This window comes from Siphateles boraxobius, unplaced genomic scaffold (genome assembly GCF_051911475.1).
Source record: "Siphateles boraxobius isolate OS27281-9 unplaced genomic scaffold, OSU_SipBor_1 9, whole genome shotgun sequence".
Taxonomy (NCBI): domain Eukaryota; kingdom Metazoa; phylum Chordata; class Actinopteri; order Cypriniformes; family Leuciscidae; genus Siphateles; species Siphateles boraxobius.
In genome coordinates, this window is record NW_027509219.1 from 5292642 (window position 1) to 5319795 (window position 27154).

The window sequence follows — 27154 nt, forward strand, 5'->3', positions numbered from 1 at the left end:
GCGAGAGGATTTGTTGCCTGGGTGTCCAGAGCCCGGAGATGTATGGACTGAGTCCATGAGGGACAGACGCAAACGAGTGGGAACGTAGGTCCGTCCCTCAGGACCTCCCTGCGGAGCAGGTTCTGACTGGGTAGCATCGGCGATGTGATCATCTAGACTCCACTGTATGGGACTGACAACCAAGGCTGGAGGGAGTATGAATTCCGGGTTGGAAGTGATGGTATCAGGTTGGTATAGACGGGAAAGTCAGTCGGCCTTGATGTTCTTATCTCCTGGACGGTAAGTGACCTTGAAATTGAATCGGGTGAAGAAGAGTGACCAGCGGGCTTGACGAGTGTTGAGTCTTTTTGCATCTCGGAGGTATCTAGATTACGGTGATCGGTGATGACGTCGAATGGATGTTTTGCTCTCTCCAGCCAGTGTCTCCACTCCTCCAGGGTGAGTTTAATTGCCAGCAGTTCTCGATTGCCGATGTCATAGTTCTGCTCCGCCGGGGACAGCTTTTTGGAGAAGGCACATGGATGGAGCCGGAGTGGTGTCCCCTGCTGCTATGAGAGAACCGCTCCTACCCCGGTGTTGGAAGCGTCCACCTCCACAAGAAACAGAAGATCAGGATTGGGATGGACTAGGGTAGGAGTGGAACTGAAGGAGGCCTTGAGCTTCTCGAAGACATTGGTGGCTTCGGTGGTCCAGGACAGAGACTTGGCCCCTTTCTTTAGAAGTGAACTGATAGGTGCACTGATTTGACTGAATCCTTTGATGAAACGGCGATAGAAGTTTGCAAAGCCCAGGAAACGTTGAAGCTCTTTGATAATGGTGGGTTGTGGCCAGTTGGAGACAGCTTCCACCTTCCTCTGGTCCATGGTGATGCTGTGTGGTGTGATTACATAACCCAGGAAGTGGATTGTTTCCTGATGAAACTCACATTTCTCTAACTTCAGATAGAGTTGATGATCTCGTAGATGCTGGAGAACGGATTGGACATTGTGGTGGTGCTCAGATAGATTGGCTGAGTATATGAGAATATCATCGATATAGATGATGACAAATTGATGAAGGAAGTCTCTGAATATCTCGTTCATAAACCCTTGGAAGATTCAGCGGTTGGACAGTCCCAAGGGCATGACCATGTATTCATAGTGGCCTGCTGGTGTTATGAACGCTGTCTTACACTCATCTCCTTTTTTGATCAGAATTAAATTGTAGGCACTGCGTAGGTCAAGTTTAGTGAAGATGCGAGCACCACGGAGTTGTTCCAATGCGGCTGGGACCAGAGGAAGGGGATAACGGTATTTCACAGTGGAGTTGTTGAGGGTCCGGTAGTCAATACAGGGGCACAAGCCTCCGTCCTTTTTGCCAACGAAGAATAAGCTGGAAGCGGCAGGGGACGTGGATGGACGGATGTAATCCTGATGGTGTGCCTCCTCGATGTACTCCTCCATGGCCTTCTGCTCCCGGGATGGACAGTGGGTAGATTTTACCACGCGGGAGCACAGCCCCAGGCAGCAGGTCAATCGCACAGTCCCATGGCCGATGAGGTGGAAGCTTGGTAGCCAGCTGTTTGTCTCAAATATCCTGGAACACCCGGTAAGGGACTGGTACCTCAGGGAGTTTGTCGGTAGGAGGACTTTCGACAGAAGTGGAGCCAATGGAGACATCAGGAACCGAAGAGGATGATGAATGAGAAATCTTCTTGGTGGAGTGCAGGCAGCGATTGAAGCAGTCATCTCCCCATTGCAGTATCTCACCTGAGGACCAGTGGATGTTGGGGGAGTGGAGTTCCAGCCATGGGCGTCCCAGGATGAGGTCCGCAGTAGAACCATCCAGCACCAAAATCGGGAGCTCCTCTTCATGTAGACAGCCGATTTTCAAGGAGATGATGGGACTGCTATGGCGGATCCGCCCACGACCGAGCGGTTTCCCCAAGATGGATTGCACATGGAGAGTCTGAGGAATGTTTTTTTTACGGGTCTGAAGTCTTTGCAGAGTCGATAGAGAAATGAAGTTGCCCGCAGAGTCGATTAGCACTTGCGCTGGAAGAGGTCGTTGTTGGTAAGTGAGGATAACTGGAGTATATTTCATTGGTGAGATGGAAATGGAAAAATGGACTGTACTCACCATCCGGAGAAAAAACATTTTTCATCCAACGACCCATCATCAGTCTGGAATGGCCTGAGGAACATCACCAACTACAAGTCACCATCCCCCCGATCTGTGGACAATCAACACCTGGATGATGATTTAAACTCATTCTATTGCAGGTTTGAAAAGCCCTCATTCACACCACACTCCCGGTCTGATCTGCACTTCACACATTCACCATCAACTCCTGCACCCCCATTACTCCCCCTCCTGCCATCCAACCTGAGCTTAAGGTCTGTGTGGAGGACGTGAGCCGAGTCTTCAAAAAACAGAAGACTAGGAAAGCCTCAGGCCCAGACGGAATCTCATCTGCTTGTCTAAAAGCCTGGGCTGAACAACTGGCCCCGGTCTTCACGCAGATCTTCAATAGATCATTGGAGCAGTGTGAAGTTCCCTGCTGCTTCAAACGCTCCACTATCATTCCTGTCCCCCAAAAAAAACAAATCATTGGACTTAATGACTACAGACCTGTCGCTCTCACGTCTGTGGTCATGAAGTCGTTTGAAAGACTGGTGCTGGCCCACCTGAAGGACATCACTGGACCCCTGCTGGATCCCTTTCAGTTTGCTTACAGAGCAAACAGGTCTGTGGATGATGCAGTCAACATGGGACTGCATTATATCCTGCAACATCTCGACAGACCAGGGACTTATGCAAGGATCCTCTTTGTGGACTTCAGTTCGGCCTTCAATACCATTATGCCTGGTCTTCTCACAGCCAAACTGACCCAGCTCTCCATGCCATCCTCGATCTGTCAGTGGATCTCCAGCTTCCTGACGGACCGGCAGCAGCGAGTGAGACTGGGGAAACACACTCACCACCAGCACTGGCGCCCCCCAAGGGTGCGTTCTCTCCCCACTGCTCTTCTCCCTGTACACTAATGGCTGCACTTCTGAAGACCCCACTGTCAAGCTCCTGAAATGTGCAGACGACACCACTGTCATCGGTCTCATCCAAAACGGTGACGAGTCTGCTTAGAGACTGGAGGTTAAACAGCTGGCTGTCTGGTGCAGTTATAACAACCTTGAGCTGAACACGCTCAAAACAGTGGAGATGATCGTGGACTTCAGGAGGAACAGCCCAGCACTCCCCCCACTCATCATCATGAAAAGCACTGTGGAAGCAGTGGAGTCATTCAGGTTCCTGGGCACTTCCATCTCTCAGGACCTGAAGTGGGACAATCACATTGACTCCACTGTGAAAAAGGCCCAGCAGAGACTGTTCTTCCTTCGCCAGCTGAGGAAGTTCAACTTGCCACAGGAGCTGCTCATTCAGTTCTACTCAGCCGTCATTGAGTCTGTTTTATGCACTTTCATCACTGTCTGGTTTGGTTCAGCTACCAAACCAGACATCAGGAGACTACAACGGACAGTCCGGACTGCGGAGAGGATCATTGGTGCCCCCCTGCCATCCCTCCAGGACCTGTACTCTTCCAGAGTGAGGAGGAGACCAGGTAAAATCATCACAGACTCCACTCACCCTGGACACCTCCTGTTTGAACTGTTACCGTCAAGACGGTGACTCAGATCACTGGCCACTAGAACATCTCGGCACAGTAACAGTTTCTTCCCACAGGCCATTTCCCTTCTGAACAGTTAACATAATCTCCCAAGGCATATGCCTGTAAGCGCAATACTCCCACTGTTTAGTAGAATATCTTAAAAATTCCGGGGATATTTATATTTATTTATATTTATTCATACTATTCAAAATACTGTAAATATGTTCATAATCTGTAAATGTTTATTCTGACAAAACCCAACTGTGACCATATATTTTTATAGTTTTTTCATTTTTTTAAAATAATTTTATTTGTAGAATTTGTATTACTATGTTTCTTGTTGTATCTGTATTTGTACAGTATGTGCACTGGAAGCGTCAGTACAAAGGAAATTTCATTGTGTGTGCAAGCACACTTGGCAATAAAGCTCTTTCTGATTCTGATTCTGAACCAGCATAAACAAGCCTGGACCAACTTTGAATTCATGCAATTTATGTCAAGTCAAGTCATCCTCATTTATATAGCACTTTTAACAATGTAGATTGTTTCAAAGCAGCTTTTTACAGAGATAAACATATAATTTAAGGTAACAGAGATTGGTTTTGTTTTATAGTGGTTCTTGAATAATGTTATTTTCAGCTAAAGTTAGTTTTGATTGATTCACTTCCGTCGAAATGGTCATTTGTTATTAAATTAGGGGCCGCTAAGACGACACCGTTCTCTCTAAACAGACTTTAAATGCGTACCTGTGATAGACGCTGATGGCGTTCACATGCGCATTAAGAATTGATTCTATAGTTATGTGCGTTTGAATATATGTGCGCAGGTTTGTCATCTCTCCATGTCTCCATCGATCCACCACCATCCCTGTATGAAGACACATTCCTTTCACTGCCAGCACACCACTCTCCAATCCAGCATTGCACTTCCCACTCACCTGCTTCCCGTTCACAAGCCCTGTTGTTGTCAATAGACTTCCTGTTTGAATTTATCTCTGTCGCCTGAGTCTCATTCCGTAACAGAAGACCGGACCTATACCGACAGACAACAATATGGACATCCTCCTCAGTCCCCTAGACCCTGCCGATCTGCTTCTTGCCATCTCCCAGGATCACCGACCCGATTGAGACTTACATAGAGGAGTACCTCCACCTCGTCCACCAGGTATCCTGGAGAGAGGGCAACCCTCAAATCCATCTTTGGGATAGATCTACTGCCTCTACGTGTTCCTTGAGGGAATACATCGAGAACATCCTGTGAATGAGTGGACTGTCCTACACCATAGTAGAAACAGAATCGGATTCCCTTTCCATCCCCACTGCCCTTCCAGAGCCTTGTCCTGTCATGGCGGCCGTCCTCCCAGAGCCTTGTCCCGTCATGGCCGCCACCCTTCCAGGGTCTCGTTCCGCTGAGACCACCCTTCCAGAGTCTCGTTCCGCCGAGACCACCCTTCCAGGGCATCGTCCCACCGAGGCCACCCTTCCAGAGTCTCGTCCCACTGAGACCACCCTTCCAGGGTCTTGTTCCATCGAGACCTCCATTCTAGGGTCTCGTCCCGCCGAGACCACCCTTCCAAAGTCTCGTCTCGCAGAGACCACCCTTCTAGGGTCTCGTCCCGCTGAGACCCCCCTTCCATATACCCTTAATGCCGGCTTGGTGCTGGTCCGCTGAGCTGCCGTCTCAGCCATGGCCACCTGAAGGGCCGTCTCCGCCATGGCCGCCTGAAGGTTCGTCTCCGTCATGGCTACCTGAAGGGGCGTCTTCGCCATGACCGCCTGAGCTGCCGGCTCCACCCTGGTAACCTGCTAGTCCGGCTTTGCCCTGGAGTCTGCACTCACCTGCTTACACCAGTCTAGACTACAGGGTGATGCCGGACTAGTAGGTGACCAGATCTCATCTGTCTACGTATCCATCAATCCACCACCATCCCTGTAAGAAGACACATTCCTTTCACTGCCAACACACCACTCTCCAATCCTGCATTGCACTTCCCACTCACCTGCTTCCCATTCACCACCCCTGTTGTTGTCAATAAATTTCCTGTTTGCATTCAGTTCCATCTCTTGAGTCTACTTCCGTAACATTAATTAGTGTCCAGATTAGAGTTATAAATGTTGACTCTGAAATAACGTTCTACGTTGGACAGGCGCTCATCTTCAAACAACTCTTCAAACATCTTCAAACAACTCTCACATTTGAGGAAAGTTTTAAGGGTCAAGTAAAGACTCACTTGTTCAGGTTAGCTTTTGAGTAATCTCTGTCTTTGGTCTATTGATAATTTTATCTGTTGTATTTTTTATTTTATTCTTATTCTTAGACTGTTTTTTCTATTATGTTTTATTGTCTTTGCACATTGTAAAGCACTTTTTGTGACCCAGTCTGTGAAAAGCGCTGTATAAATATATTTTACTTACTTACTTACAATTTCAAAAGTTGTCTGAGATCCCCTTTTTTTCTGTGAGCATCTGTGCTGTCATCTTTGCCTGGTCAAAAGCACCACAATACTCAGACAAACTCTGAGTGGCATTGCCCAGCAATGTCACAGCCTTCTGTATGCCAGCGTTTGTTGCTTGAAGCATTGTAGCTTCAGCATTCACACTCTCCAGAATTTTTGTCTGCAGAACCATTTGAAAATGAAAGTGAATTTCTCCATTTTTTTCTTTATTCTTGCTGCTTCACCACCCTCTTGCTTCTTGTCACGTGTCAGAGATATTTTTGTCAGTGCTTTTATTATGTCCACATATCTGTACTTTATAGCAACAATGGATTCATATCTAGAGGAGCAGCAGGTTGGAAATAGTCGCTTCAATGTTACACCTGAGTGAGCTGAGAAATCGATCATGCCAGTGAGCATGGCCAACCTATTAATACTTTGGGGAAAAAGCATATACTAGTATTCAATGGTGTCATAGAACTGTCCCACTTCTGGAATGTGCTCTTGCAGCACATGGTCATAGGTTGCAAGCAGCTCAACAACGGCAAGGAAATTCCTACTGTTTGGCAATCCCAAACGGAACGCAAGGTTGCTCCAAAAAGTGCCATTAAGTTTCCACTGTTCATACACCTAGGCAATACATAGGGAATGAGTCCTTACCCCAAGTGAAAACGTTCAAGTACCTCGGGGTCTTGTTCACAAGTGAGGGGAGATTGGAGCAGGAGATTGGCTGGAGAATCAGAGCAGCGGGGGCGGTGTTGCACATGAAAATTAAGCTGAGCCCTTAGGCAAAGCTCTCAAATTACCGGTCAATTTTCGTTCCTACACTCACCTATGGTCATGAAGGCTGGGTCATGACCGAAAGAACGAGATCGCGGGTACAATCGGCCGAAATGGGCTTCCTCAGGCGGGTGGCTGGTGTCTCCCTTAGAGATAGGGTGAAGCTCGGCCATCTGCGAGCAGCTCAGAGTAGAGCCGGTGCTCCTTTGCGTCGAAAGGAGTTTTTTCCAGGCACGTCCAGCTGGGAGCAGACCTCGGGGAAGACCCAGGACTAGGTGGAGAGATTATATCTCCACACTGGCCTGAGAACGCCTCGGGATCCCTCAGTCAGAGTTGGTTAATGTGGCTCGGGAAAGAGAAGTTTGGGGTCCTCTGCAGGAGCTGCTGCCCCCGCGTCCCGACCCCGGATAAGCGGATGAAGATTTATGGATGGATAGATGGATGTTCATACACCACACAGGTTTTAACAAGAAACGGAGAGAACTCATGTAGTTAAATTTTTTCAGACAAATGCCCCCAATCCCTGACTCCCTTCATCCATGCGTTATTGTAGTGGGGTAGACTGCGGTCACCAAATAGCCAGCAGGGTTCACAGTATGCACAGTCCAATCTAGGGGAATAGCAAATCCAACTGTGTAGCAGTTTAATGCCGTCTTTTGTTTTTTGTAGTAAAATAACTCTGAAAATCAACATATCACTCACATAACTATAAATCTACACCTAACACAAAAGCCTAACATTATGATTATTTACACCAACATTAGCTAGCTTGCTCTTAAGGCTAGACTACCTGCTACATGAGAGCAGCGGAGTAGTTGTTGAAGCATGCTGAACCGATAACGAAGTATAAATATTGCTGCTGGGGGGATGACTTGGGCTGGTATTGGTAAAAAATCCAAAGGAATCTAATTTTGGGAGCTTTGCAGTCTTCTCCTCCTGTTCGTTTCTCTCCTGTCTCTTCTTACAACCACTTTTATGTTTGAATGGCATGCTTACTCGCTTAGGTCTGCTCAGGTAATGAGTCAGATTTTGCGTTTAAACTAGCTGCCAGAGTATTGTCGTCTTGTCACGATCAAATAAATACTTAAGACTGGGCAATGGATGGATCCTTTTCACGGACTGTGATGATGCGTTTCACCAGTTGTCAACTTTGCAGTCTAGAATCTTTTTTAATATCTTATTTATAATGCTACTTTGTGTCATATTACCTTGGCAGTAAATACAAAATTAAAAAAAACGAATTAGCACAGCTGTGAGGGCGTTTCTAATTTCAAACGGCTGAGGGATTGATGGCATCTTTTTCTCCTGTGACTAACGTAATCAATCTATAGATATTTTTTCCCTCTTTTGGAAAGTCGTGGAAATTACATATAACAAATAAAACAAGACTATTCATTCTGTGGAATATTTTTAATTGTTTCCTCAAAGTATTATTGTGGCATAGGCGTAATTTGCGGGTGGGACATGTTCCCACCACTTTTTGCCATTCGATAAGCAATTTGTTGGTCTGTGTTAAATAAGAGACTATCTATCGCTGGAATGTTGTTTTTGAAATCATCTCATTGCCGCTGTTGCAACAAATTGCACACTCTTGATATACAATCACTGATGAACACCTTTGGTTTTAATAAGATAAAAAAACAGAACCTCTACACGCTTAACAACATTTCTTGGTCCACCAGACCATTAAAGCGCATGTTTCACAGTGTCTGGTTGTGTTTCCCTTGTTTGTCACTAGAGGTCCTCATTCTCACGGTGTCCGTCACATTTGACTTCATTTCCCAGCTTCTGTCTGTCACTGTCACTCATCAGTCCATTGCACTCAGCTGTTCCCCGTAATCATTGTTCCCAGCTGTTCATTGTTAGTCTTGTTAGATCTGTGTATATATTCCCTGTCTTTGTCAGTATGTGTACGGAGTCATTGTATTATGTCCCCACACTTCCGTTCTCGTTTGTGTTTCTTGGTCTGTGTTGTTCTTGTCTTTTGGATTGCTACATGGTATTTGACCCCTGCCTGGTCTGATTGTGAGTTGGATTACCCTATCATTAAAGACTACTACTTTTGGATCTTCTGTCCCCTGTGTGTGTTTCCGTGACAGACAGAAGCTGGGAAATGAAGTCAAATGTGACGGACACCGTATGAACGAGGACCTCTAGTGACATACAAGGGAAACACAACCAGACACTGTGACAGCATTAGCATTCCACGCGAATCTATATATTTATTCACTGATGTAAAGAATCTCAGCACTAGAAATATTGTATTATATAATATTAATAGTAATATTATATTGTCGCTTCATTGCCAGGGGTGCCCAAATGTGGCTGCACTGCCTTCATATTTACACTCATTCACTGGGCTGTAAGTTATGCCCCTGTGAATGAGTGTAAACACTATGAATGAAATGAGAGCAAATCAAATATAATCAAATCAAATAGCAAATCAAATATAGTATATATATATATATATATATATATATGTATAAATAATTTAACATTTATTACATTTTAGTATTACTGTTTTAATTACAAATATTAAAATTAAAATGATAAAAAACAGCCATTACCGGGGCCAAGCGCCAAAAAAAAGGCGACAAGACATGCCAACATGGCTGGGAGTGTCAGACCAACTGCAGCAAGGAGCAATTAAAGACATTCAAAGATGAATTTAGGCAAAATGAAAAATCATATAGATTAACTAAAAATATGATTTAATGGATTATAACTTTCGACCAATGTGTTGTGCTCAGAGTGAGGTGACAATGACACATACAAAGTTTGGTGTCAAAATGTCAAAGTATTGCAGAGATAAAGCCTGAATAGTCATTTTGGCAGCATGCCTCAAAGTTTCATCTCGAAAGCCATAACTTTTACTCGGCATGGTCTGGTGATGATACGATTCGATTTTGGTGAAAATCGGAAATCTATGTTTTCGGCATAACCCAAGGAATCTAGTCCTAAGTCTAGTCTAATCTAAGACCAGTGTCATTACAGGCAAATTTATTCAAAAGTTATTAACATTTTTGTAAATTTAATCATAACTTTTGTCCAAAAGGTGGCGCTGTCTCAAAATCTTTTGAGTACCTTCAGGGCATCCTGCTGATGGCACATACTGAGTTTCATAATGTTACACCAATGCATTCGTTAAGTAAGCATTTTAATCACAAAACTGTATTGAATTCAATGGCAATTTCACATTTTGTTCTATTATAGCACCAACAAGTGGCACAATCCCACCATCTCTTTCATGTGTCCTCAGAGTGAGCCCATACATGTATGTGTCAAATTTGGTGAAAAATCTCATTTTGTTTTGGAGTTATAGACATTTATATGTTTAAACACATAAAAAATTAACCACACCCACACACGACTTTGTTTGCATTTTTATGCCACTTACTATTAATATTTTGACATTTTGGCATTAGCACATGGCCAACGACCTGTGTTTTTCTAACTTCTGACGTTGGTTTCATCTTGATCGGTCTAATGGTTTAGAAGATATTGGCAAATGTTTTTTTAAGTGCTAAATCACAACGCTACACTAACTGTAAGGCAAGATCTAGCATGGGTGGTATCGTTGGACTTGGCAAGGTTTCATGAACCCAACATGATGACACCCGTGAAAATCAGTCAACATCCAGAGTTATACACATTTGAAAATATAATTTTACCACTAGGTGGCGCTGGTTCGAAACTTCTCAGGCTCCTTCAGGGCATCGTACTGATGACCCATACCGAGTTTTGTAACGATACGTTCATGCGTTCAGAAAATACAGCATTTTGGTACAAAATTTAAAATTTGGCCGACGGTTTAATTGGTCAATATGGGAAAAATATTAAGAAAAATAATAAGAACCGGAACAGATACAATAGGTGCCTCCGCATCTTTGGAGCTTGGCCCCTAATAAGAACCGGAGCAGATACAATAGGTGCCTTCGCACCTTCGGTGCTTGGCCCCTAGGTGTTTTCTGAGCCCTGCAGGTGTTCTGACATGCTCTGACATTTGTGCTTATTTCTGTTACTTGTAACATTTTCATGGCTAAAGTCAGATTACACTGTATTCAGCACAAACTCTGATACAAAAATATTAAAGCAGCATTTAGGTAAATGTTTGTTGTTTTGAGAAAATTATGTTTATGCATGGTTTGAAAAATTGTAGTCACTGAAAAAAGCCATATAACCCATATTGATTATTTGTTCACAAGACTTTTGAAAATTGTATCACGTAGCCTAGAATTTTTGCTTCAAAACTATGTGACAATCATCCTGCCCTAACCCTGCCCACAAACAATATATTGATTTAAAATTTGTAAGATATGTAAGTGGACACATACAAAAGTAGACATCTTACAGAATCTTTTTTTCATATTTCTTTTTTCTGTAAGACCATAAATGACGGAGTGATTTAAGTCTATTGTGCAAAATCCAGCAAAACGTGCCGGCGCGTTTGTCGACCCCTAAGGGTTAATCACGAAAGGTCCCCGAGCTGGGACTCGAACTCGGGATACAACTCAAAGCATTGCCTATACGAGGCTATTGGCCTCGACAGATATTTAAATAGGCTAAATTTTATAATCATAATAAAACGTATTATTTTATGTGTTATACAAGGCATATTTGTTTAGTGATATTCCTCTTTGCTGACAGGACACTATGAAAAATTTACTAGTCCTCCACTTTTAACTTTTAAATCATATTTTCTTTTCAGTAAAGATTTCAGTCTTATTTAATTAAAACAAAAATAGAGAGAGTGATTTATAATCAGGGCTGTTATCTAAAGTGTAAAGTGACATATTTCTAAGTGAAACTAAAAAAAAGTAGGGCGGAACTTGGATTCTAATTGATGATAAATTAATTTACAACTATTACAACTAAACCGGGCTGGTTTATAACCATACTCAGTAAAATTAACTAGACCACACATTTTAATAGCGATGTTGCAAAAACAGAGTTAGAAATTATTAAGCTCAATGATGCAATCTAGATTTATGAACCACTTATATAACTAGTATATCATTATAGTATTATTAAAAATTAATTTTCCTCAGATATGTGTGATTCTGTTTTTGCAGATATATTAACCTTTCATTAAGACTTTTAATCATTAATCTCCTTTATCCTCTACCAGGTTGAGTAACATCAAAAAACAAACATTTTCTTCAGATATGTGTGATTCTGTTTTTGCAGATATATTAACCTTTTATTAAGACTTTTAATCTCCTTTATCTTCTACCAGGTTGAGTAACACCAAAAAGCAGGCTGTACATACCGTCATGGGCATCTGGATGGTGTCATTCATTCTGTCCACCTTGCCCGCTGTGGGCTGGCATGATACCACAGAACGCTTTTACACCCACGACAACTGTCGCTTCATTGTGACTGAGATTGGCTTGGGCTTTGGCGTCTGCTTCCTGTTGCTGATCAGCGGGAGTGTGGTGATGGGCGTCATCTGTATTGGAATTGCCCTCTTCCACACCTTTTCCATCCATATGGGCCAACACGTGGATAAGAACAAATTTAATGTTCCCACCATTGTAGTGGAGGATGCTCAGGGCAAAAGGCGTTCATCCATTGATGGCTCAGAGCCCATTAAGACATCGCTGCAGATCACCTATCTGATCAGTGGAATAGTCTTCATATACGATTTTCTAACTGGATTCCCCATATTGGTGAGTGTTTGTTTTCATTTAAAAGAACATGATTTTCAAGAAGGGCTTTAGTGGAGATTTAATGGATTTTGGTGGAGTGCGATTTTGGATCGCATTAAGGGTTTTCTGTTAGAACGGTGTCGTGTTAGTGTCCCCTAAGTTTATAACTAATGATCGTTGCAATAGAAGTGAATCAATCAAAAATAATTTTAGCTAGACAATAACTTTATTCTAGACCTGCTGTAAAGCCAAAACAATCTCTTTTACTTTAATTCCCTATTATCACTGTATAGCTGCTTTGAAACAATCTATATTGTTAAAACCGCTATTTAAATGAAGGTGACTTGAGTTTTTATCTTTGCATAGGTTAATTTGCAAGTTGCTCTAAATTGACTTGTTTGAGGTCCATTGACAAACAAATCCTCAAATGTGTCAGTTACAAAACTCCCTTGGAATCTGTTGTTACCATTCAACAGTTCTCACAGCTTCACATAGCTACAAAAAAGGTCTGTCATAAAAGCCTATTTTTGAAGAAGAGAAAAGCTCTCCCCCATATTCTACATGTATACATTTTATGGATATTTTTCATAAATACACATATTAGGTTTTTAAATGGTCATTTGCAGACATAGAATCTGTAAATTGGCATATTTTGTACATCAAATTAAAATCAAGAGCATAAGTTAGATTTACTTTTTGATGGTTTGTTTTGTTCAGATCACAATATTTATTTTGAACACAACAGGCTTGTGTTTGGTATAAAAATTTCTATTGGTTGCCCTTCAAAGTGGATTTTCGACACTGCGTCATGGCGTTGATGCTATGGGAATGCTTCCGCGTGAGACGGTGTCTGAAGCACGTCCCTGTAATAATGATTATAATTATTATTAGTACTGAATAAAAAGTGTGGTACAATATATTATAAAATTGTAATGCTTAGATCCAATGAAGATGAAGATAGAATAAAACAAGGTTTAACAGATAAATACAAATAGACAGCCAATATGCGAAACAGCGTGCAAACTAACAACACGAACAATACCGGACACTGAACAGAACACAGGCAGGAACACAGGCAGCATAACTGTGTTTCATAAATACACAGTTATGATTAACTAAAAGACGAACAGCTGTGATGATTAGTGTTAGTGTCCATGACTGGTGAGTGGCAGGAAACTAGAACAAAGGAACACATGTGATGAATGGAAACAAACAGAAAGTCCAGGAAAACTGAAGCAAACTGAACATGACTGCGACAAATATAGTAATAAAAATAATAATGATAATTTTACTTTCCAGAAACCTTTTTATTGTATGGGATGAATGCAGGGGCCTATACAGTAACTAAATAATTAGAAAGGAACACTTCAGTTGAGAAAAAAAAATATATATACATAAATTAAACATTAAACACAATATGCTGGCAAGATGGTGACAATATATGGGTTATCTGTGTTCTTCAAGCCATTTTGGGTATTTTCATAAGAATAAAGAATATTTATAATGCAATGCTAATCGACATAGCATTAATTACGGTATAGAATACTTCAAAATAATATATTGTCAGCCTCAGTCTGTGATAAGAATCCACTTCAGATCCCAAATGGTTTAATTCCATTTGGGATCTGAAGTGGATTCTTATCACAGAATGAGGCAGACAATACATTCAAACACTCGATTGACATTATGAAGTGAGTTTGAATAAAAACATGAAATGTTTGGTGCGTTTTTCTTTTTAAAAGCACATAAGTGGCCCAAATTCACAGCGCTTGCGGTGACCATTTACTATATGAAACATTATTGTTTAGGACATTATAAACATCTATGTTTGAGCAGACATACTCAACAGTATTTCACAGTAAGCACTGGTCTAAACTGGTCTTCTCTCCCTCTATCCTTATAACCTCCATATTTGTTCCCCACCCATCTCAGGAAGGTGCAATAATAGAAAGGGTTATTACCATCTAGTCCTAAAATGTAACTGTCCATGTTGTCTTGCAAAACACTTTTGCTGCTATTGATGTGGGATACAGGTAATGTTAGGAACAGTTTTGTGAGTATGAGTAGGTTTAAGGGTGGGTTAAGGTGTAAGGGAAGGGTCAACAGTATAATTATAGTTGTGATAACAGAAATGAATTACAGATGTAATTAAATGCAGGTATTTTTTAAATACATTACAAGTACAATGTAAAAACATGTATGTACACAATAAGTGCATTGTATCAAATTATTCATTTAAATGTAAGTACCAAGCGGCAACCTTCACCTTTACATTGTACTTGTAATGTATTTAAAAATACGTGCATTTAATTACATCTGTAATTAATTGAATCCAACATGGAAGTGACTTAAACTACAATTCATTGACTGGCCGCTAGAGACAGGCTCCAGCCTGGTACAAAAAGTGGTTTTGGTCTCTATAGCTAATTTTGCCTTTCATGACAACTGTGAGGGCGGTGCTTTGGAGTGCTTTCCGCCCACTTTGGGCTTCAAAAAGGCTCTTCAGTCAAGTCAAGTCACATTTATTTATAATAGCGCTTTTTACAATACAGATTGTTTCAAAGCAGTTTTACAGAGATAACAGGAAAATACTGCAAAAAAGTTTGTTTCCAGAAGAAAATAGCGTCACTCTCCAGCTTAAGGAAGTTCAGTGATGTTTCATTTTTGTTTTTAAAGAAAGTTATTAATTTAGTTCATTTACATATATATATATATATAAACTCGCTCTGGAGTAAACCGTGATGTCATCGTCCAGCTCAGTTCAGTTCTTGTATAGTATCAATGCAGGCAGATCAATGTTATTGTTGAATATTAAATTAAATGTTAAATTTAATGTCCCCAACTAAGCAAGCCAAGCCAATAGCAACAAAGGTGGAAAAAGGCGACAATGGCAAAGAACAAAAACTCCATCAGGTGGCAGAATGGAGAAAAAAACCTTGGGAGAATCCAGGCTCAGTCAGGGGGCCAGTTTTCCTCTGGCCAATGAACGAACAGTGTATGATTATGATTCAGGCAGCATTATAGGTCAGAAGTCAGATTGGTTTGGAACAATCAGAATATTATCCAGTTACATCTGATTGAAGATGGGAGTCATGCTGGTATGGAGACGGGTTTGTTGAGGATCAGTGCCGATGGCTGTCATGCCGATGAGGCCTTCACAGGGGAGAGGCTAGTTGAAAACAATCTCTGCAGATACCTACGAGTGATGTCACGGACACTACGTCCATATTTTTTTTACAGTCTATTGTTTGTACATAGTAGTTAAAGACACCTAATATAAAGTGGGACTGTGATGTTTATCACTGCCACAGTTAAATGATGCATAAGGTGAACTGTATGTGTCTGTAAGCCATTTTTCTTTGCTTTTTACCATATACATAATTGCAGTGCTTCATTGTAGGTGGTGAGCTTTGCCAGCCTGAAATTTGACCGCTCTTACAACTGGATGGTCCTATGTGTGCTCTGGTGCTCCATAGCACAATCAATTCTCCTTCCCATGTTCCTGTGGGCTTGTGACCGCTACAGGGCAGACGTCAAGATGGTCTGGGAGAAATGTGTTGCCATCATGTCCAACGATGAAGTGGATGAAGGTAAGGACCACTGAGCTTCTTTTAGCATTTTCCAAGGAGAAAACAATGCCGTATTCAAAATAATATAATATTTTACTTCTTTCATTATACTATACCAGTTTTTTTTTAAAAATAGAAACAGAGACAAGACAATACACAGTACTATGCAACAATAAATACTTGTAAATTCTAGAAGTACATACAGTACTTGTCACATAACTTTACTCTTGGATTCTTTAAATGCTAAAACGAAAAAATTACAGACAAGGTGCGTTGGATTGTGGGGAAAAAAGCAAATGAGCTATGCTTGAATAAATCAGGTGAAAATTGAAGGAAGGAATGCAAAATTGCTTTAAAGTAGAATGTGTAGTATAATTGTAATTATTCAGTGGTATTCAAACACAGCCTCTGATGTTAGAGTGGGGGTGGAGAAAGGAAGTAAAGATAGTTTTGTACGTTTTTATTATTTTTTTGTCTTTCGAATTAATTATCAATTAACTTATTAATTGATTAATTAATTTTACATTCATTACTGCCATGTTTGGAAAAATATATTCTACTACAATGATGATTACAGTCATTGGATTTATCATGTGACCTACATTGTGAGATGGATGGCTGTTATTTTAGATTATTGTTTTAATCTCTCATTAGTATGCTTTAGCTAACATTAACTTAAAAATAAATCTATAACTGGAATACCTGTTAAGAGATGCCTTTGTAGAACTGCAACTGTAGAAGTTTTGTTGCAAAGTTCCTTCACTCTAATTTATGTCCCAGGCAAATGCTCCAGTAAGTTTGCTGTAGGCTGTTATATCTAAACATTTTAAAGCGCCCCTATTTATGCTTTTTCGAATATTACCTTTCATGTAATGTGTAATATAGCTGTATCTGGATGTAAAAGATAGTCTCGGGTACTAATGTAACCCTCGTTCCCTGAAGGAGGGAACGGGAGACGTAACGTCAATGTGACGACATAATTGGGATCACTTCAGGGAACCTTATCATCTTCGAGTATCTACAGAACAAGCCAATGAACGTTGGCATGAGTGAATCGCGTCACGCGCCCCGCAGCATGGGTATAAACAGGAAGCGGCCACACGCACTCATTGTTTTTAGCTGACGAGCCGGCTGTACAGTGATGGTCAGCAACCGTGGTGACGGGACGTTACGTCTCCCGTTCCCTCCTTCAGGGAACGGGGGTTACATTAGTAACCGAGACGTTCTCTATCAGTGGCTCACGTTCGAGGTAACGTCCACGGGACGACGTACTTGGGATCCCTATGGAAAATGCCACGGTTGCTGCCACATCCAGTGCCCTGCGCAAGACTCTCAGGCCCCCAACTGGCTGGGGCGGAAGGCCTGCGTAGAGGGAGTTCAACTGCTATTCCGTTATACCCCACACAGTAGTACTCTTTGGGAAAGCTTGCCTTTCTTGGGTAGAGGGACGCTTCAGAAGAATACACATATAGGATCGCCGCAGGGATCACCACATATGGAACCCAGCCTAGCACAAGTTACACAAGCATACGAGCAATAGGCCTGGCATCGGACACTCCGCAATGTCCGACTGCCGAAGGGGTGCGGAGGGACTCCACAGGGTTCGCCTGAGTGGGGAACTCGACTGGAGCAAAAAAGCACACGTATCTGCTACATGTGGAGGGGAGTGGCGCAGCAAGCCAACACTCGATCGGGAACTTCGGTATTACCGACTGGTTGAAGCGAGTGCACAGGAAGAAACCGGCTCAACACATAGGCTATAAAACCTAGCGAACGTGTTAAGTGTCACCCAGCCAACAGCTCTACAGATATCTGTCAGCGAGGTGCCGTGTGCCAGTGCCCAAGAAGAAGCGACACTCCTAGTGGAGTGGGCTCTCAATCCGGGCGGGCAAAGCACATCTTGGGCTTCGGCCAAGGCGATGGCATCCACTATCCAGTGGGCTATCCTCTGCTTGGAGACAGCCTTTCCCTTCTGCTGGCCTCTGTAACAGACAAAGAGCTGATCTGAGGTCCTGAGGCTTTCCGTTCTGTCCACGTAAAGGCACAGAGCGTGAACGCGACAGAGAAAAGCGAGGGCTGGGTCTGCCTCATCCGAAGGCAGCGCTTGCAGGTTCACCAACTGGTCCCGAAAGGACCTTGGGAGAACCAGGTCCAGATGGGCCTATACGGTGCAACTAACAAGACCTGCTCTTCGTCCTCCCTGACCTTGCACAAGTTCTGTGTAAGATGGCTCACTGGGGGAAACGCGTACTTGCGTAGACCCGGGGGCCAGCTGTGTGTCAGAGCATCCGTGCCCAGGGTCCCCTCAGTCAGGGAATAAAACAACTGGCAGTGAGACGTGTCCGGGGCGGCAAACAGATCTACCTGTGCGGTCCTGAAGCACCTGAAAATCAGCTGGACCACCTGGGTATGGAGTCGCCATTCTCCCAGTAGTATCTGCTGCTGTGAGAGCTCGTCGGCTGCACGGTTGAGCAGCCCCGGAATATAAATGGCACGACGCGACCTCAGATGCTTCTGACTCCAAAGGAGGAGATGTCGGGCGAGTTGTGACATGCGGCGGAGCGTAGACCACCCTGACGGTTGATGTACACAACGGTCGCAGTGCTGTCCATACGGACCAGAAAATGCTTGCCTAGTAGCAGCGTTTTGAAGCGGCCCAGTGCAAGATGTACTGCTAACAACTTGAGGCAGTTGATTTGCTAATGCAGTTGAGGCCCCGTCCATACAGTGGTGTGAAAAAGTGTTTGCCCCCTTCCTCATTTCCTGTTCCTTTGCATGTTTGTCACACTTAAGTGTTTCGGAACATCAAACCAATTTAAACAATTAAATTGCCCAAAATTACCCCAAGAGCGCAGCGACGACTCATCCAAGAAGTCACAAAAGACCCCACAACAACGTCCAAAGAACTGCAAGCCTCACTTGCCTCAGTTAAGGTCAGCGTTCATGCCTCCACCATCAGGAAAAGACTGGGCAAAAATGGCCTGCATGGCAGAGTTACAAGGAGAAAACCACTGCTGAGCAAAAAGAACATCAAAGCTCGTCTCAATTTCTCCACAACACATCTTGATGATCCCCAAGACTTTTGGGACAACATTCTGTGGAGCGATGAGACAAAAGTGGAACTCTTTGGAAGGTGTGTGTCCAAGTATATCTGGCGTAGAAGGAACACTGCATTTCATAAAAAGAACATTATACCAACAGTAAAATATGGTGGTGGTAGTGTGATGGATGGGGCTGTTTTGCTGCTTCAGGACCTGGAAGACTTGCCGTGATAAAAGGAACTATGAATTCTGCTGTCTACCAAGAGATCCTGAAGGAGAATGTCCGACCATCTGTTCGTGTACTCAAGCTGAAACGAACTTGGGTTCTGCAGCAGGACAATGATCCTAAACACACCAGCAAGTCCACCACCGAATGGCTGAAGAAAAACAAAATGAAGACTTTGGATTGGCCTCGCCAAAGTCCTGACTTGAATCCTATTGAGATGTTGTGGTATGACCTTAAAAAGGCCGTTCATGCTCGAAAACCCTCTAATGTAACTGAATTAGGACAATTCTGCAAAGATGAGTGGGCCAAAATTCCTCCAGGACGCTGTAAAAGCCTCATTGCACGTTATCGCAAACGCTTGGTTGCAGTTGTTGCTGCTAAGGGTGGCCCAACCAGTTATTAGGTTTAGGGGGCAATGACTTTTTCACACAGGGCCATGATGGTTTGGATTTTTTTTTCACCTTTAAAAATAAACACCTTCATTTACAAATTGCATTTTGTGTTTACTTGTGTTGTCCTTGACTATTGTTTAAATTGGTTTGATGTTCCGAAACACTTAAGTGTGCCAAACATGCAAAGGAACAGGAAATGAGGAAGGGGGCAAACACTTTTTCACACCACTGTAGACCTGAACCTGCATGCCCCTTGTACGTGGCCCCCCAGCCCGTGGCAGAGGCATCCGTGGAGACCACAGAGTGCCTGGACACTTGTTCTAGGGGAACACCTGCCCACAGGAACGAAGGGTGCTGAGAGTTTGGTGACACATGCTGAGAGTTTGGCGACAGTGCGGGGTTACTTGGACCCGGCACGAGCCGCTCTGCCACGCCCATCTCGGGACTTGAACGTGGAGCCAGTGTTGGAGAGGCCTCATATGAAGCAATCACAGCGGCGTTACCGCAGATGCAGATGCCATATGCAGGAGCCTCTGAAACAGTTTCAATGGTGCCGCTGTTCTGCATGTGAGCGTGCTGACACAGTTCAACACTGACTGGACGCGGGCCACAGTGACGCACACTGTCATGTTGATCGAGTCCAACTCCATACTGAGTAAAGAGATCCTCTGTCCGGGGGTGCGTTTGCTTTTTTCCCAATTGACCCAAATCCCTAGGTGGCTGAGGTGACTGAGCACCTTGTCCCTGTATTCGATCAACTTCTCTCTCGACTGGGCCAGAATGAGCCAGTCGTTGAGGTAGTTGAGAATGTGAACACCACGCTCGCACACGGGAGCAATGGCCGCCTCCGCGACTTTCGCGAAGACACGGGGCGACAGGGCCAGCCCGAAGGGTAAGACTTTGTACTGATTTGCCCGTCCCTCGAATGCAAAGCGAAGAAACAGTCTGTGTCGAGGGAGAATCGAGACATGAAAGTACGCATCCTACAGGTCGATCGCTGCAAACCAATCTTGGGGACGGATGCATTTGAAAATGCGTACAGGCTGTAGAAGTCCTACTTGCGCGTCCTTCGCCAGTAGGACTGCGATCTCTGCTCTGAGCACATTCCGCCGCGCTGCCCCACCTAGGCCACGTCTGTGGTGCTATTGGTCCCGCTTGCACGGTGTCTGGGAGCCTCGCTGGCTCATCCGTACTATCAGACTCGGCTATGCGATTGAGTTCAGTCCTGAGCACAGGACTGAACTGAATCGCATAGCCGAATCTGATAGTACGGATGAGCCAGCGAGGCTCCCAGACACAGTGCTAGCGGGACCAATGGCACCACAGACGTGCCCTAGGTGGGGCAGTGCGGCGGAATGCAGGGACCCAACTCGGACGGCATAGCGGCCCGGAGTGGGGTCTGAGTGTGTGGTGCAACACGTACCTGCTTCCATCGAAGGGCAGAGTGGACCATGCAAGTGCACCATGGCATGGAGGGCGGAAGCAGCCTGTCCACAGGCTTAAAAAGCCTTCGCCAAAAGACCGGTCGAAAACTTACAAGCCTTGGACGGGAGGCGTGGATTACCCTGCCAAGAGGAAGCGGATGCCAGACACAGCTGCATTGCAACGGCACGCTCCACTGGCAGGATATCCACATACCCCTTAGCTGCCCCGCCGTCGAGGGTGGTGAGGGGGGAGGAGCCACTAGGACGGCTTCTGGCAATATACGGTGTTGCCACGTCCAGGTAAGCTCCTCATGCACCTCCGGAAAGAAAGGTACCAGGGCGGCGCACTGAGAATTAGCACGGCCCGCCCCGAGAAACCAATCGTCCAACCGGGAAGGTTCGGGACGTGGTGGAGGGTTCCATGCAAGCCCGAACTTCTCGGCGTCCCGGGAAAGCATAGGAAAGCATTCTTTGGCCCATTCTGGATCGGACTCGGGCAACGCTACACTCCCCGAAGGGGGCAACGCAGCCAAGTCCTCATCTCCAAAGGACTGAAGCTCCCCCTCCGATGCTGCGACCGACATCTGATCATCAGGTGGAGCTCTGAAGGACACGACTGGTCATCCATGAGAAGAACCAGAACGCTCCTTTGAAGGCTCCAATGGTGGCAGCGCTTGTGAGTTGTGAGGGGCCCACGGAGATTGCCTCTGCGGGGAAGCCCTCACGGTGATCCTCAGATCACCCTGGCCATGCACAGAAGTAGGTCTTTTTTGAGGTCCAGAATAGACACTAGATCAGGGCATAGGGGAGGGGACTGCACCTCCCCTGAGGTAAGTGAGTCTCGATCTATGTGCTGCCATAGTCATATTCCCGCAATGGGAACATGAATGATTCACAAAAGCTGCCTCAGCGTGCTGAATGCCCAAACACGAGAGGCATCTATTGTGGCCATCTGCTGGCGCCAGGGATCGACCGCATCCAGAAACGCACAAGCGAAATGTCATCCTGAAAAGGACGCAGGCTCACGCTTGTGTTGCTCTTTTATTGAAACAAAAAACAGAAAAACTCTTTCAGTGCTGAAGCACCCAGGGGTAGCCGCGGTGTAACGAGGTATACACTCAGGATGGAAACGCCCACCGAGGCCGACACACACACACAATTTGCAATGCTGTGAAAACAGCAATTTGTGAGCAATTTCGCCGCCACCACTGATCGTGCCACCACATCAACACTGGAACAAGAGTCTTGAAGAGTCTTCAACGTTACAGCAGTCTTGCAAAACTCTGAAGTCAAACAGAAGCTCGACTCCGAAGTGAAAGGCAATGAGTGCGTGCGCCCGCTTCCTGTTTATACCCGCGCTGCGGGGTGGGGCGCGTGACGCGATTCACGCACGTTACGTCAAACGTGAGCGACTGATAGGGAGCTTGAAAGTTGTGAAGCCGAAAGTGCACGATGAAGAAAGTCATTGTCTCTCAAAAAAATAAAATTGACTTTGAACCGCCTAAACGAGTCGTCAGTAATTCGAATCCCACTTTTTGTATTATCTAGGGTAATACATTTGCATAATGCCTGCCTATGGCCCGCAAACAACGTCTTCTTTGACCGGCCCTCAAACACTATATCTGGTGTTGTGTACATGTTGAGAAGAAACTGTTTTCTACTCTGCAAAAGAAAATTCTCTTTGTAAACACTTCCAAAGGCCATGATTAAAATTACCACGGCGATATTGAAAGCAGTATAACATTTTGACGATTGCTTCTCAAATCTTTGTGAGGTCTAAATAGGTTTTACAAAATGCTTATCCATTAAAGATGGGACAGTACCCATTTTATTTGGACCAACTAGCTCCTCTGAATCACAGACTGTAAGAAAAATTATTGATGGAAATATTTTCTGCCAGGTGTTCAAAATACATAGTTTTGTGTTTTATATTGTTTATATTATTACCTAAAAGTGTGTCCATTAATGCAGATTGTCTGTTGTTCTTACTACTTTGAGTAATGATAAAGGATGGAGCAAGATTTGTTTTACAAACTTTAATGTTACATCAGTCATTCACATTAGAACTCTTATAACGTATGTGGCTATGTGCTGTTATTGATACAGTTAATGATGCAGTTCCCACATGTGATAATGTACAATAAATTCCCACAATTCCCACAAAACAATTAGAAATGTAAACATGGGTTTGTTGAAGGATATACACTTGTTAACACTGATGGTGAGGAATTACAGTTGCAACATCTCAGAATGTACGTCAAACTGAATAGCGCATCACTGAGAAACGTCCTGCTCAAGTCATCCTTGTGATGGAGGTTTGGGTTGAATAACTACTTCTTCCAATGTTTCATCATCGGACTAGCGTTCGAATTGATATGGTAAAATCAATGCCATAGTTACTGTCTTTACAGTCTGTACAATCGCTGAGCTTTAAGATGCCTCCGGAGCTGAAATTCACTTATGTTAATGGTTAATTCACTAAAATGTCTCAGGTCACAACTGTACCCATGGTTCCCTGAGAAGGGGAATAAGAGACTGCGACTTGGATTGACAGTCCGTGACGTCATTAGCTGAGTGCCTGGAAGAGGGCGACAGAGACGCGATCGAAAAACTTTAAATCCTTCATTTTAAAATATGTTGTGCTCCAGTTGCCCACTGTGTCATATTCATGTCATTTTCACTGTGTGCTGTATGTAAAATTAGCGTTGCCTTGTCAAAAGTCAATATGATTATCAGTGCGCATGAAATTACCAGATTACTGAGTGCCCGGTTACAGTGTTTACTTCCTTTTTATTCACATATTAATATATTTTTAAACAATTACTTTATTTGTGAAAAATACTGTAATAGGATTGCAGATTCAAGAAGTTGCCATCTAAAGTATAGGGCCTAAGCATGTTTATTTTAAATATTTTTTAAATTTATCTAATTTATTAAATATTGATTTATATAAATATAAAGTGTGTGTGTATATATTATATGTGTGTGTGTGAGTGTGTGTATATATATATATATATATGTTTGATATATAAATATAAAAATATCGGCTTTATATCGGGCATCGGCCACCCTGCTCTCTAAGATATCGGCATCGGCATCGGCCATCAAAAAACCCATATCGGTCGACCACTAGCAAATACACACTCTGCCTTGCTGAGGGAATGCCTGCCTCTCTAGGTGATATGTACAACCATAGTGGGCATGGCATAAGTTGACTCAACAGATCTCAACAAGAGTCAGATCGTCAACCCAGGGCACAACCCTTCAAAGACACACATGGAAGCACTCCCTAAGTCAATCTCTCCCAATAAAATATGCTGGCTTCAATGTTCTCATAGCAAGGGAAGTCCTGGCCTTTACAACCTTTTTCCCTCCCTTGCAGGCCATTTTTAGCCTCAAGAACAGAGCTCTAAGGAATGAACGGCTTAGCTATGACCGCCTCATTCGCTTGCCACAGCCTTTCAGGGAGTATTCGTCGAAGGGAAAATATTCAAACTACAACCTGGATGGTACCACTACTTCCAAGAGGGATGCAACACTTTAGATTTCATGTGAAAGGTTGAACAACAAGAATGGCAAATATAGTTGCCTAAAACTCCTGCAGTCAAACTCCGCCCTCTCAGGGACCCGCAGGGGAGCTCCAGCTCTACTTACTTAGCCATTCAAGCGTGAGGTGGCTCTTTAGCGGCTTACACCGTGTCTTCACCGGACACAACCGTTGACGCGTAGTTGCGTAGTTGCCACAACAGCTAGAAGCTGTCTACATTGGACAAGACAAAGTGGCAGTTGCAAATCCATTTCTCCTTCCTATAAGAAGTATTGCAAGTGCTTGGAGTATGTCATAAAAAGAACGAGACATATGTTTACTGTCAGGGATTCTTCACGTCGCACAGTGCCATATCCAGTGTAGACCACATCACTGATTATGATGAGTTATATTGTCTTTTGTCTCGTCACATCGCTCCGCTCACTTCCGGTGTAGATATGGTGCTAGATGGCAGGGCAGGAACATTCAAAGAGGGCAGGAGTCTTCAATGCTCGCAAGCATCTCTTCAACAGGTGTCATCCTCAAACACCATGCTCGCTCAATCCCTGCACATTCGCATGATTCAAATGATGAAACTGATAAAGGAGACTGTGTGGAATGTGGTTTCTTTCATGACTTCTCCACGTCCAGGTGGAGATCGGAAAGAAACGGAAGGCTCATGGGGAAAGGACGATTTTGGACAATCTAGCAATGGCGTGGGGCATAACATCCAACAATTCCCAATATGCGGGGCTGGCAGGCTGAGAGGATTCAGTACAGACCATAGATTGTAAAAAAATTTGAACAATGTTTCCACTTCCACTATAAAAAAATGAAATTCAAAATATCCCAGAAACGGTTATTGTCGATTATGTCATTTGGAGCCAGAGTCTATGCAGTAGTGTTCTTGAGGTCTAGCAGCGGTATCAAGGTCCTACCCATACTCCTGCTGCCATAGACTCAATCGCAAGCATAGCTGTCAATCATGACGTTACACTCCGTTTACATAGCATGAAATAACTAAACATAACTTAATAGAAAAACAAACACTTCAACATAGTTCAGCTTGATAAGAACTAGTCAAAAAAATAGCAGAAACCATCATTGGAAAAAAAAAATAATTGAAATGGAATTGGATTTTTTAGTTTGGCTCACATCCCATTTGGTAACAGGGAAAGGCGAGGTTTATGGCCTATACTGCTGCACTTCACCAAATGTTTTGGCTTCACTTTTCAGGATGTGTGTGGCACACTTGGTACAAATGCTATCTCCGCCCTCTTCAACTACATCCGGCTCCTCCTGGCTGGATGGTGCCGGCAAAATGCTATCTGCTGGAACAAATGACACTAAAGACAGCACATCCTGATCCAAATGATTGCACAAGCCCGCAACTGAGATCAATTACCTGCATTTCTTGAATTCCTCTGCGAGCTCAACCTGCGATCTCCACAACTTGAGCCACCATTGTGCCTCGGCTACAGCGGGGCTTGAGCCACACTTCCTTAAATGTTTGCTAGTATATTCCATAATCTGCATAATCACATACTATTCACACAAAATCCTGAAGACAAAAAAAACTGATGATGTGTGTCTCTTATACTTCCGGGCGCTCCACTAATGATGTCACAGACTGTCATCAGCCAATGAAAAATTGGCGTGTGTTCATACGTGTTTCAGACACCGGTTACGCTGATGGCATTCCCCATTGCGTCAGTCCAAGGCTCAGTGATGTGTTACGCTTCGAATGGGAATTGCAATGGAGCACAAAAAGGGGAAAAATAAAGGGAAATTTAGAGAAGAGCAAGAACACTATATATATATAACACTATATATATATATATATATATATATATATATATATATATATATATATATATATATATATATATATAGTGTGTGAATAGTGTGTTCAGATTGAAAATTCCAACTAGAAAAAGTAAACTTTAAATTCCCAGATGATGCACTTAATTAACCGAAAAAACTAAGTGTGGAATGTTGAACACTTCATGCACTTAAATGTTGCAGCTTTAATTACATAGCAGAGGGGGAGGTGCTATCAGACTTCGATGTTGAATGACAAAATAATTGGTAACACTTTATTTTGATGGTCCCTTTTGAACATTCTATTAACTATAAGTAACTTTGCAATTACATGTCAACTAACTCTCATTAGAGTATTAGTGGACTATCTGCTTCATATCTGCAAACTCTTTATTGTGATGGTCCTCCAACAGACTCTCTACTGAGTATAAGTAACTTTGCAACTACATGTCAACTTATTCTAACCCTAACCCTACCAGTCTACTAATACTCTACTAATACTCTAAGGCGAGTTAGTAGACATGAAGGTGCAATGTTACTTACAGACAACAGAATGTGTTAAAGTGACCATCAAAATAAAGTGAAACCAAATAACCATACAAAATTCATTCACTACACGGTTGAGTACATAGTGCTTAAGTAGATAGTGT

General features: G+C 43.4%; 1 protein-coding gene across 2 annotated transcripts in view; it reads left to right on the forward strand.

Moving 5' to 3' along the window:
• gpr153 (G protein-coupled receptor 153) overlaps nt 1–27154 on the forward strand; it is a 149159-nt gene that overhangs the window by 108994 nt on the left and 13011 nt on the right. For both annotated transcript variants that reach the window (XM_077224578.1, XM_077224577.1), the window contains exons 3-4: nt 12094–12526; nt 15906–16095. In XM_077224578.1, coding sequence (XP_077080693.1) covers nt 12094–12526; nt 15906–16095 — 623 coding nt within the window. The remainder of the gene's footprint in view (nt 1–12093; nt 12527–15905; nt 16096–27154) is intronic.